This window comes from Crocodylus siamensis, chromosome 5 (genome assembly GCF_052110815.1).
Source record: "Crocodylus siamensis isolate JL-2025a chromosome 5, ASM5211081v1, whole genome shotgun sequence".
NCBI lineage: Eukaryota > Metazoa > Chordata > Crocodylia > Crocodylidae > Crocodylus > Crocodylus siamensis.
The window spans coordinates 110,815,541-110,827,782 of NC_143399.1; the positions used below are offsets into that span (position 1 = coordinate 110,815,541).

At 38.9% G+C, this 12,242-nt stretch overlaps 1 protein-coding gene across 1 annotated transcript in view; it reads left to right on the plus strand.

The window, feature by feature from the left end:
• The window catches only part of LOC149864446 (cadherin-6), a 131,780-nt gene extending 123,585 nt beyond the window's left edge, over positions 1–8,195 (plus strand). The window contains exon 12 of the mRNA XM_090049952.1: positions 378–8,195. Coding sequence (XP_089906078.1) covers positions 378–868 — 491 coding nt within the window. The 3' untranslated portion in view covers positions 869–8,195. The remainder of the gene's footprint in view (positions 1–377) is intronic.
• Positions 8,196–12,242: the final 4,047 nt, after the last annotated feature.

The following is a 12,242-nucleotide window of genomic DNA, read 5'->3' on the forward strand; positions in this document are numbered from 1 at the left end:
CCATTAGCACAATTCTGATAGTATTTCAGGTACATAAAATAATTAACACTCAATATCCCAATACTTTTTCTTTTCTGAGGGGTGGGGGATGCTTTTTTATTTTTTAGAGGAGTTCCTATGTAACTCAGGATAAAAATGCAGCTACTGATAAAACACTGCACTGAATGGATTCCTGTATGCTTGAAATCACCTTTTTTCTCATATGTATCCCACTCCCAGCATGATCATAGGCAGACATGGTACAATCTGAAAATCAATAATTTGAATTTGCAGTTTTGTGGAAAGACTCTTAAAACTCAGAGTTCAAGCAGCACAAGGTTTAATTGACTGATGGGTTACCTTTGACCCCCTTTCCTCTATTTTATTTTTATTTCCAGTTACAGTGGTGTTGTTTGCAGCTCTGAGGCGGCAGCGAAAGAAAGAACCTTTGATTATTTCCAAAGAGGACATCAGAGACAACATTGTCAGTTACAATGATGAAGGTGGCGGAGAAGAAGATACCCAAGCTTTTGATATTGGTACGCTGAGAAACCCTGAAGCCATAGAAGACAATAAATTACGCAGAGACATCGTGCCAGAAACACTTTTTATGCCACGCCGGACTGCAGCAGTACGAGATAACACTGATGTCAGAGATTTCATTAACCAAAGGTTAAAGGAAAATGATATAGACCCCACTGCACCCCCATATGACTCTTTAGCTACCTACGCATATGAAGGTAATGGCTCCGTTGCCGAGTCCCTCAGCTCCTTGGAGTCGGTGACTACAGATGGAGATCAAGACTATGATTATCTCAGTGACTGGGGGCCTCGGTTTAAAAAACTGGCTGATATGTACGGCGCTGTGGACAGTGACAAAGACTCTTAATATGTTGCCTTTTTCATTTCCAGAAACAGCATTGAAATATGTGAAGTGGTTATTTCTTTCTATATATCCACAGCTCTGTGAAAGGATTCTCTATTCTACCAGTTCCAATTGTCTAATGACTGCAGTCTGTGTGGATCAAATGTCAGAAAACTTTTTTCTAGTGTAATTTTATGAGCTTCCAAGAGGCAAGATTTTTATTTTTTAGTTCACCTTATTTACCAAGCCAGTCATACAGGCACAGCAGAAGCAGAGGGAAAAGGCAATTGGAGGAGAGCAATATTTTTACTTGTTCTGCTTATATTGTAAATTAGAGTATATTACTGTTCCATCTCACTTAACCTTTTTACTGTATTCAGATTATACAGTTCAGATGACTGCTCTGTCGATTGTGTATTGCACATCCTAATGTAATGAGGTATTACAGTTTAACCTAAATATTATAGTCAAAAGTAGCACTGATGGAATGAAGGTTTATTATACAACTAGAGTCAGCTGAAAAGACTACAAGGACAAGATGAGAGTAAATCTTATTCATGAGTTTTAAAAGGTCTAATGGCCATTTAAATATAAGCATTTTCTTTGAACCTGCCATTACCCTCAAGCGTAAAACCACAATAACACATTACATATAATTCTCTGTAGACCACTGTGTGTATATTTTTTGACCTAGCATTCATAGGAAAATGCTATATGATACACAGTGTATGAAATCTATACCTCGGAGGACAGTATTCCTAGGGACTATTCCAGTGCTAACACCATCTTTCAGTGACACCGTGCAAGTCATCTAATCACTTGGGGTTAGATTGTGACTTGGAGTAAGCCTTCACAAGGAACAGAATGTAACTGTGGTGTATCCTAAACTAGGCACAGACTATTTCCCCCTGTACACCTGTGGTGGCCAGGAAGTTAGTGAGATGGAGTCAGACTTCACTCATTCCTCTGCTTGCCCATATGTGTAGGAAGTGAATAACAGCCCTAAGGAGACTGCCATCCTCAGGCTTTGCAAGTACAAAGAAGTAAAGAGGTACCCTGCATCCTTAAGTTCATATATAAAATGATTTGTCAATTCCTTTTTTTGACATCAGTAAGTTGGAAGAATACTGCTTACCTCACAGAGATGTTGCAAGGATTAGATGGACACAGTTTCAAACCTTCTTTAAAGATGGAAAGACTGAAAATATCATCACAGTAAGTCACTGCTAATCATTTTTGTAACTACAAGCCCTGAATGTGGAAATAAATAGAAATCATTCATCATTCCAGTGGTGAGAACAAGAAGGGTTTAGTACACTCTTCTTGCTAACTGTGTCAACCAGTGTTCAAGATTTCAGGAGAGAACATCTGAAACAGACAGTTTCTTCATTTTATGTGCCAAGCCAAGAGAAGCCATTTCTTGTTCAAGGGAAAACAATGATGCTATAGTACTTGGTACAGGCTGATATCTCCCCTTTACAATTCAAGTGCATGATGCTTTTTAGGATGTTAAGGGAAATATGTAACCAGTACTATTTTAATTCAGTTACCTGAAATATTCTATCAAAGGACCATATTACCACTTTAACAAAACTAGTTATTTTTAACATATGAGAAAAAAAAGTGAAGTTTCTCTTTATATATTTAATTGTATCTTAAGGTTTAAATTCCACTCAATAGGTTTTTTTTTCCTTTCCTTGAAACCATAAATAACCATAAATAAACAAACAATAAATAACTCAGTTTGAACAAAAAACAAAAACTTATTCCTTTATTCAACAATATAAAGACCAGACCAAACTTAAAAGTCAGGAAATTAAAAGGGATAAAGGGAAACAAATACCATATAATCTGTGGGACTCATTGCTTCAGGAATGTTAATTATAGGTTTAATGAGATTCTAAAAATAATTAGACATAAGTATAATTTTTTTGGATAAAATATTAAGGAAATAAAGTGAAAAAATATCAGCCTTGGTACATCAAACTGAATACCAACTTGGCATAGAAGGGAATCTCCTCCCAGTTCAATGTGATTACACAACTGAGAGTTTGAAGCCAAATTTCTACAAATACCCAGGGTCCTGACAATGTCGATAGATGCTTAATGGAATATTCAAACATGCATAAGGTTGAGGAGATCAAAGGCACCTTTATTTCAGCTGTCAAAGGAACTTGATATCAAGGAGTTATGTACTTAAATATCTTTGAAGATCTGGACCTTGGTGCCTATGCAACAATCAGAGTTAGAGGACTAGACATTTTGAAAATCCCATTAAGCGCATCTTCTCTTTAACCACCTAAATTCCACTAGAAATCAGGCTTGTTATGCTTTCCCTTAACTAATGTTACATTAGACTCTATCTGGGGCAGAATGACAAGTTAGATGCATCACTGGCCTGTTCTGGTAAAATAATTACTTCTGTTCTTATAGGCTAAAGCATTAGGTCTGAATTAGTGATATGTAGTAGCGGTTCAGGCTACAATTTTGATTTTTATTGACAGATAGTTTTATCTTGTCGATAAAATGACATAGTAACTAGAGAATGGGCTTCATGCTTGTATAAACATATATAAAACTGTGTCATTTACAGATACCAAAATTATAGTGACAAACTGGGTATGTCTACATGTGCAATTAATGTAAAATAATAAACTATGGAGGTTATTGCTCCTGCGTATGCCTGGGACCGTAGCATGTTGAGCCAGCTAGAGGGGGGCTCAAGGATTAGCCCGTTAGTCCAGGATTTCTCCCTTCCTGGCTCAATGTGCTGCAAAGGGACTGGCTGGCAGCCAGTGCAGGGCTAGCTGGCAGGCAGCCTAATCAGTGTTTACACATGCACTGCTACGGAATAAAAAACTTGATAGCAGGATAGTACTTGTATTTAGTACAGGGTTAATTAGTTTACTCTAGCCTAATTGCCCTGCACATGTAGACACCAAGACATTTACTGTGGAGCTAATTAGTCAATTCCACCCTATATGTTTCATGTAGATGGGCCCACTGAGTAGCAAATAAATTCTTTTAAGAAATTCTCCTGGGGCAGGTGCCTACATACTCACATCTTTTTCTTTTTCCATTCAGTTTATAAGCACTGATTTTTTCCTCAAATGAGATGTACGTAGCATCTCATATAGCAAAAGGTGTCAAATTCAGTTTTTTCTTTTTCCTTCACAGCTTGGGTTGGCAACTTATGGCCCACAGGCCATATTCAGCCTGTGGAACCTTTGGACCTGGCCCATGGACATGGAGCTTTGGTGGCGGGTGTTGCCTTCTCTGGGCACTCTTTCTGTGCCACAGTATGGAGGAGTGCTGGCCACAGACACTTTCCCTATGCTGCTGGCAAAATAAGTGGCGAGGACAGCATCCTAGCATCTGCCCACCTCTGACCATATCTTGGGTCATTCTGGCCCACAGCCAAAAAAGGTTACCTATGGGTGTCCTGGTACTACATTATCCTTTATCTCTTGTACTACAAAGTGCAATTAAAGAATACCAGTTCTGAGCAACACATATTTAAAGTGCCATATTACAATAAAGAAATTTTGCAGTAATATTTGCATTGCAGCTTGTACTATCAGTGGATGAAAGGACTATGCCAAACTAACTCATGAGCAGAGAAAGACAGTTAGCAGTGTTAGTCTAAAGTAAGGTAGAAGGCAGAGTAGAGATGCACTTTATAGGTGAACTGAATCAGAGATGCATAAGCTTTCATGAGCAAGAGCAAAAGCAACAGCTCACTTTGTACTATCAAGTTTATGCACCTCTGATTCAATGGCCATGTCCACATGAGCACAGCTGGCCACATACCAGACATTCAGTTGTTCTCCATGCTGCAAGGGAGCAGCGCAGAGGGTTTTTTTGACCTGTGGAAAAAGTGGAGTAGCACATGCGGCAGCAGCATGTACTGCCTAAAGCTGGAGCCTGGCCAGCTGGAGTTACACTCCACTACTGGCCAGGCTTCGCATGGTGGGATTGCTGATGTTGCAGCCCCAGGAGGCCCCCAGGTAAGGCTGCTGGGGCCAGCCCCCTGCCAGCCCCAGTCTCCCCTACCCCACCTGAGGTAACTTGCCATGTGCCAGAGTGCATGTTGCACAGGCATTCCCCATGGACAAATGTCCCCAGGGAACCAAAAATTCACACATGTCTGCATGCAGCCATTTAGTCTATAGGCTGCATCTCTGCCACATCTTTTATCTTAATTCAGAGACTAGAATGCTAAAATTGTCATTTGTAGACAAATAAGTGGCAGATTTCAGCCTGCAAGCTGGGTTTCTAGGCTGTGTCAAGATAATGGAATACTGCCACAGTCAAACGTGTATCTTTTCAAATGAAAGGAGACTTTGAAACAATACTAGATTCAGCTGAATGAGTTGGTTTGGGTAGTGATAAACTGGATGGTTAATAACAGGAAAGCTACTGAAAGATATAGAGTAGTTTTGTAAGTTTAGGGTGAAGAGAAAATATGGGGTTGTCTACATAGGCAAATTTTCTAGCACAGCTATAGCAGAATTATTATTCTGTGATGGTTACTTCAGTATTATTCTCTCTAGAATACTTCATTCTAGAATAAAAGGGATTATATTCTGAACTGGGGCAATTCTTTAGAAATAAACTGTCAACCTGGGGAGTTGCACCAAAATAGCTTCTGCAGAATCATTATTCTTCTACAGCTATTCAGAGAAATTTCTCTCTCTAGATAAGATGACCCAAGGCAGGATCCTGAAGGAACTCAGTGTAGGGCAGTCCCAGTGTCTACTTCAAGCCCCACTAACTCCTTTACGGGAGGGGAGTTCTAGTCCCACATCTAACATTAATTAATATGCTGTCTTACTATGAGGAAACCATTTCTTTCTGAATTTCATCTTCCCTTGCTATAAACCAGGTGAAGTGTACAATGCCTACACTGTAAAGCACTTGGAGACACCCAGATTTTAAGGCAATACATTAACCCCCAAAGTAACATTTTCTAAATTATTCCTAGGAGACAGGCTAAACATGCCCATTTTACTTCTAATTTAGTATAATTTCTTATTTGATTCTATGTATTTTATATTTCTTAAATATGGAAAAAAAATTAAAGGTACGTTTACATCTCCTAATTTTTCAAGTAAAAAGGAGCATCTTAAGGCACAGCATTAGCATCTATAATACCATCACAGAAAAAAATAAATTGGATCTTTATAGCTTCCACGTTGGTAGCTAATATTAAGCAATACGGCAACATTAGATATGGAAATCAGTATGCGTTGGTGTGTCTCTGTGAGAGAGGGGGAGCAAATAATGAGCATTTAAAATTAGGCACATTCTAAATGAGAAACCTCAATGTTTGCTGGGGACAGCAATTCCCCAGTTCCTTGTGGCCTGCTCTAATGCTTCCTGAGTTCCTCCTGCAGCCAATTTTCACGAGCAAGACTGAGCCTCCTCATAGTCTTCTTCAAGCAAAATAAGATTCAGTGAAAAGCTCTAGGAAGCAAAGGTCCCACAGCAAAGTAATATAAACTGCTGCAAGTCAGCACTGTAAGTTTTTTTTTTAGTAGTATGTTTTACTTCTATATATTAATTCCACCTTGATGATGTCTGATCTAGATGGTACCCTATCAGCAGATGATCCAAAGTCTCTGTGGCCTACCATACAACACTGTATCCTGGGTTTGTTTTTGTAAATCAAATAAAGAGACCCAACTAATTAACAGTTGGGATGAGTGCAAACTGTTTCACAGATTGTGAAATGCAGTTCTCCTTTTAGCCCTTTACAAATTGTGGTGCCACCGCTTCCTCCAGTGAAAGTCAAGGTCACACAGCCTTTTAGTATTTGAAAAGAACAATTTTTCTAAAAAGAGGTCTGTATATATAAACAAGGGAGGCAAAACCATAATTAAAGTCTACAGCTTCATGAGTTATTCTATTAGAAGGGACATACCGTAGCTGGCTCACATGTAAAAATTGATGAAGCAAAGTATCTTGTATATTTTAATGCCCTTGATTTATGGCCCCTCCCTTGGCAGTTTAATTTAGGCACAGCTGAAACAATGTTGAACTTGTTCATCAGTTTGCAATACCAAACTTACAGTCCAATCTGACATCCTTTGCACATCCAATACTTCCCTTGGTTATTCAGGAAAGCTAGCACTGGATATTTAAGGTGCACATTAGGGATTTGATTTCTTTGTAAAGAAATTGAGGGTAGGGAGTTGCTGGGAGGGGAGCAGGGAAAATGGTTATATTGGGACACATATTGTGTAATCCGTCATATGCTAGGCAGGACCATGGCATTTAAAGCAGCAGGACCATTATATTATGCATAGAGTTGTTAGATTTCATATGAGCTTTTATTGTAATTGCTGTTTCTTTTGTGTGCGTTTATTTAAAATACAGGCCACAAACTTCAATTTCTCCCTCAGTGGGGTTGATTTGATAAGGCATAAGCCCAGCATATAGGGAAAACCTTTCCACTCCACTGGGCTCTTGTCCTTTACTACAAGACTGCACTATTGATGTAAATACATCCGGAAACACTTTCTATAAGCTTTTAGTTTTCTATGATCTATTACGTTAGTGTTTATTAAAGAAACAAATGTATAGAATTATTAGGCATTCAGGTGAACACAACAAAGAAACAAAACAGAAAACATTAAATTGTTATGGATTTTGACAAACAAAAAATTCTTCAACACTTCTGTACTGTTTTATTTCTGTGATGACTTTCATTGCTTTGAAAATTAAACTTTAAAGAGAAAAAAAGGCCTTATAATAAATGCTATGTGCATCTTAACTGTGCTACTGAGCTAAATCAATCTGGCAAACTCCTATTGTGATTTGTGATTTTTAAACCCCTAAAATAAATGCTTTTTGGTATTGATTTTTTTAATTAAAAATACTTCCAAGCATAAATTGAAACTGATGACACCACTTGGGAAGATATACTAGCTGGTGTGCTCTAGTCATGCAGTCGCTCTCAACATCACCCCCTGGTTCAGCAGTGGGACCAGTCAGATGGAACCAGTCACCATTCAGAAAAAAGGAGCATTCGTGGGTGATAAGATTTTCATCACTTAGAAAGTATACATCTGGAAGGTCCTTTACATTACAAAGAGACCCCCCGCTGGAACAATTACCTTTATTGCAGCATGGCTGGTCCATTTGTTATGGTCAGATGGCAAATGTGCACTCTTTCCCCCTTATATTTCTTGTTCACTGTAATAGCCTTTTTTGGTTGAGATTTAAGGATTTAATGAGAAACCAATTTGAACAGTGATTTCTCACAGAAAGAGCAAATTTGCCTTTTTGCAAATCGATTTTTGTAACAAGTTATTTATATGATACTACTTAATAAATTGTTTTTTTCTAACTTGTTTTTTTTTTTTTACTCTCTTAATCTACAGCTGGTATTTTAAAAACCGGACATAAAATAATGGAATAAATCTACGGAAGAAATTCTACATCTACCAAAGGACAGCCACTAATTGGCTGGACTCTTTAAATGCCGCGTGTAAATGCTTAACTTGTAACAAACTGCATAAGTAATAAGAGCTGGTCTGACTGGTGTGGCCCTAAGGAAAAAATGATGACGATGAAGTCACATCTTCTTATGGAGGTTTATTTGAAGCAGGAGACTGGAGCCACTGTTATTTTGTCATAAGCTCAAAGCAGTTACCAATATTTATAGCTGGCTTTGATTGACTAAAGTTCCCATTGAAGTGTATAGGAGTTTTGCCTTACTAAGGAATGCATAATTTCCACTTTGAAGATATTCCATATCTCAACCATATTGAGACTGAACCTCAACTTGCCTAGTGAAATTCTCTCACACAAACAGAACTACCTTTAAAGGAAATTATTCATTTTAGTGTTTTATAACAAAAATCACTCCATGAATTTCCATCTTATTCAAAGGCACCTATAACAAATGTCACTGCTAAGCAGCATTTCACCAAGAGCATAGGTAAAGATAGTGTAGGACAAAATCAGGCCAAATGAGTGACTGAGGCCACTAAGTAGTTCTGCAGTCAATCAACTAAATGACTCAGTTGGCTTATGTTAAACTCAATCTTAGATGGAGCTCAGAAATACTGGTGAAATTTTATATGAGGTATACAGCAACATGGATTGGCATTTCAAGCTGGCATATTCATCACTGGAATTGTGGTATAACTAATAACACAAGTTATTCATGAACTCTAAAAAAAACAGATTAGTTCTTTTGATCTTATTACAGTAAAGCCGAAGTCTTCAAGTGGGCTTCATTATATTATACATTATTCCATGTGAGTTTATAACAGCCCTGAGAGATCCTAATCATATTGGATCACCATTGTGCTAAAGGAAGAGCCAGCTCCCATGCCTGAGAGCTTCCAATCCAATTAAGACAAGTTGGTGAAAGAGGTTGGAGGGTAGCAGTGACAGGAGGACATAATTGTGTGCCAAAGGTCACAATTTGCCACATTTATTTATTTATTTATTAGTTTTAGTGCCTTTTCTAGACATTTACAATGACTAGAGTTCCTCCTGGCCACTTGCCCAGTGATGTACCGCTCACTGTCAGACACGAGAACTAGGGTTGGTATACTGGTGTCCTTTGATTTGAGACAAACACACTTAGCTACCATATCATTACACTTCACTTGACCAGGTAGCATCTCCATCCTGCAACACGTCCCCCGCCTTCCACGCCCCCCCGAGAAAAGGCATCCCACCTGGCAAGTTGATTCTCTGGCACTAAAGTAAATAAAATCTCCAAAACCATGTACATCTGCACTCCCATTAAGGTCAATAGAAGAATAAATTATACTTTAACTACCTGATCCAACACTCCTACATACGCTAAACTTGGAAATATCGGAAATATTTACTATCAAGTCTGAGACTTCAAGAAGAGTCCAGTAAAGGAAACTGTAATTCAAACAGCAGTATATTTCACAGAATGTTTATCCCTATCTAAAAACTATAATGCAGCTCACTTAAGAGAGTGGTCAAGTTTTGACCTTATTCCTGCAGTACTAGATTGGCCCCAGAGTGTGCAGGTTCACTTTTCTGTACGGGAAATACAAAGTTCCCAGCTCCTCTTTATGCTCCCTTTCCTGCCAGATATGAAACAACCTTATTTCCACAGTAAATGCAATCTTCCTTGGGTTCTCTCAGAGAATCATTGTATTCCTGTAGCTTTTCTGGGGGAGATTTCCTTAATTTTGATGCACTTTCTAAATATATGAATGCTTTGAAGTCAACATTCAAGCCTTCACTTTTAATCACAATCTTCTTTGCTCTCACAGTTTTCTGGAAATGAAAAGTCCAATAGTTTGATGAATCTTTCACCATTACTTTTTTCTAATGACGGGTACAACATACCTCAGAAGACTTGGTTCAGACTTCAAAAAATGTAAATACTTATCTGAATCATTTGAAGTCTTCCTCTCACTCTCACTGGATTGTATTTCATTCCCTCCTTTCTAGTGCAATCATCCACCTAATCTTTATTATGCACTTCAAACAGATCCTAGCCAACTAATTATATCTGCAACATCTGCCTGTCCCTAAATTCAGCTTTCTGACTTTCTACCAAATCAAAGGCAAGGTTTTAACCATGCCCGATAGCCTTGGCTGAGGTTCCTGAATCCTTCATTCTCTATATCAGAATTTCAGCATAATTTGTACACTTCTGCACCTGGGGAACCCTTGCAGAAATACATTCACAGAACAGCTAGCTCAGCAGAGGCTCCCAGTCCTACTGCTACATTTGCCATGTACCAGCAAATGGTGTATTTGGTATACCCTCTACAGGGATGCGAGAAACAAAATGAGGAAGATTGTATTCATCTGAACCTTCTTAAACTTGTAAGAAAGTTTGCTGCTTTTTATTTTCCCATTAGAGATACCAGCAGTAGCCTACATACACAGTTCCTTGTGTATCCCCTATTGAAGCTTTGCTTTTCTTAACTCAGAACTTTGCAGGCTTTCTGCTCATGCATGCATCTTAATTAATAGACAAATGAAATAAATCCCTTCTGATTGCTTTTACATGTTTCTCTAAACATCTGTTTCTACCTATATTATTAAATGGAGCTACTCTCTTCTGCAGCTCATCTGGGAACCCTCTCTCTCTCACGACACAATTGGGTTTTTCACATCAATTATCTTAATTGGAAGCAAGCTTAACCCATTTCCCAATTATGACTCCAGTTTGTTAGAATAAACAAGCCCTCAAACCTTCTTAATAAAATAAAATAAAATTGTAGATCATCTTTCAAGAAAGCTTTAAATGAAGGAATGGGTCCTTCATTTGAAACCCCGGGTTCTGATACAAGCAGAATCTCATGCCTAGGAGCAGAATTAGCCCTCAGGTGACCCCATCCTCCTTTTCCATCTAATTTTTCCACTCCCAGACTATCATTCAGGTCTACTCTTATTGAAGATAAAAGACAAGGTAGAAGTAATCAAATAATGAAAGGGCACCGTTGTCTTACTGTGCTGTCCCATTGTTCCCTGGTAGGTCACTCATGTCACGTTATGCACTACACTGAATCGTCTCCTTCTTACCTTTTCCAATGATAAGGCTAAATACATAAAGATAGAACATCCACCTGTGCCAGCTAAAATTATTATTACATTCATAAGCAAACGGCAGCTAGAACTGCAGATTCTGATCTTTATTTTCTCCACAAGTCATAGCTGGAAATCCTGCTGGGCTCATCTCTCATTTCAGATGGATTAGAGACCACAGATGGATCATATTCACACATGTACATACACACAGGGTGCATCTACGTGGGACCTTTACTGTTAACTCCATACTAAAATCTTAGTATCTACACAAGTGGCCCTATTAGGCTGCAATAAACAAACTAACTCTGCAATGGGTTAGGACTTGTAAACATAAGTATTACCTTATAGAAGTGTTCTTTAGTGCACAGCAACATGTGTGTAGAGGCTGCCAGAGCTAGCTGGGGCATGAGGGTGCTTCAGTGTTGGGCCTAGCGGATAGGCAGCCCCACACTGGAGCACCCTCGTACCCCAGCCAGTCCCTACACAACACACTGAGCCAGGTTAGAGCAGCCTTGGGCTGGCAGGCTGACTCCCTAGGGCCCCTGCCAGCTGGGGCTGCTCTGAACCTGCTCAATGTGCTGTGGTCCCAGGCCACATAAAGTTGTGGTGCCCGAGAGCAATAAACTGTAGTATGATACACACTGGAGTTTATTGTGTAATGTTAATTTCACATGTAGACATGTGCAAATTCAACAACTCCTTTTGCATTCTCCTCCACTATGCATACTGTGATGAGATGACATAAATTCGCTAATTTTAGCCACAATTTTAAGATAGTCTGCCTAAGACGTGTGCCATGCACCACTCCTATGACCTCAGGATTCCTCTTTTACCAGGTCCCTGCAGTTAGAAAAGG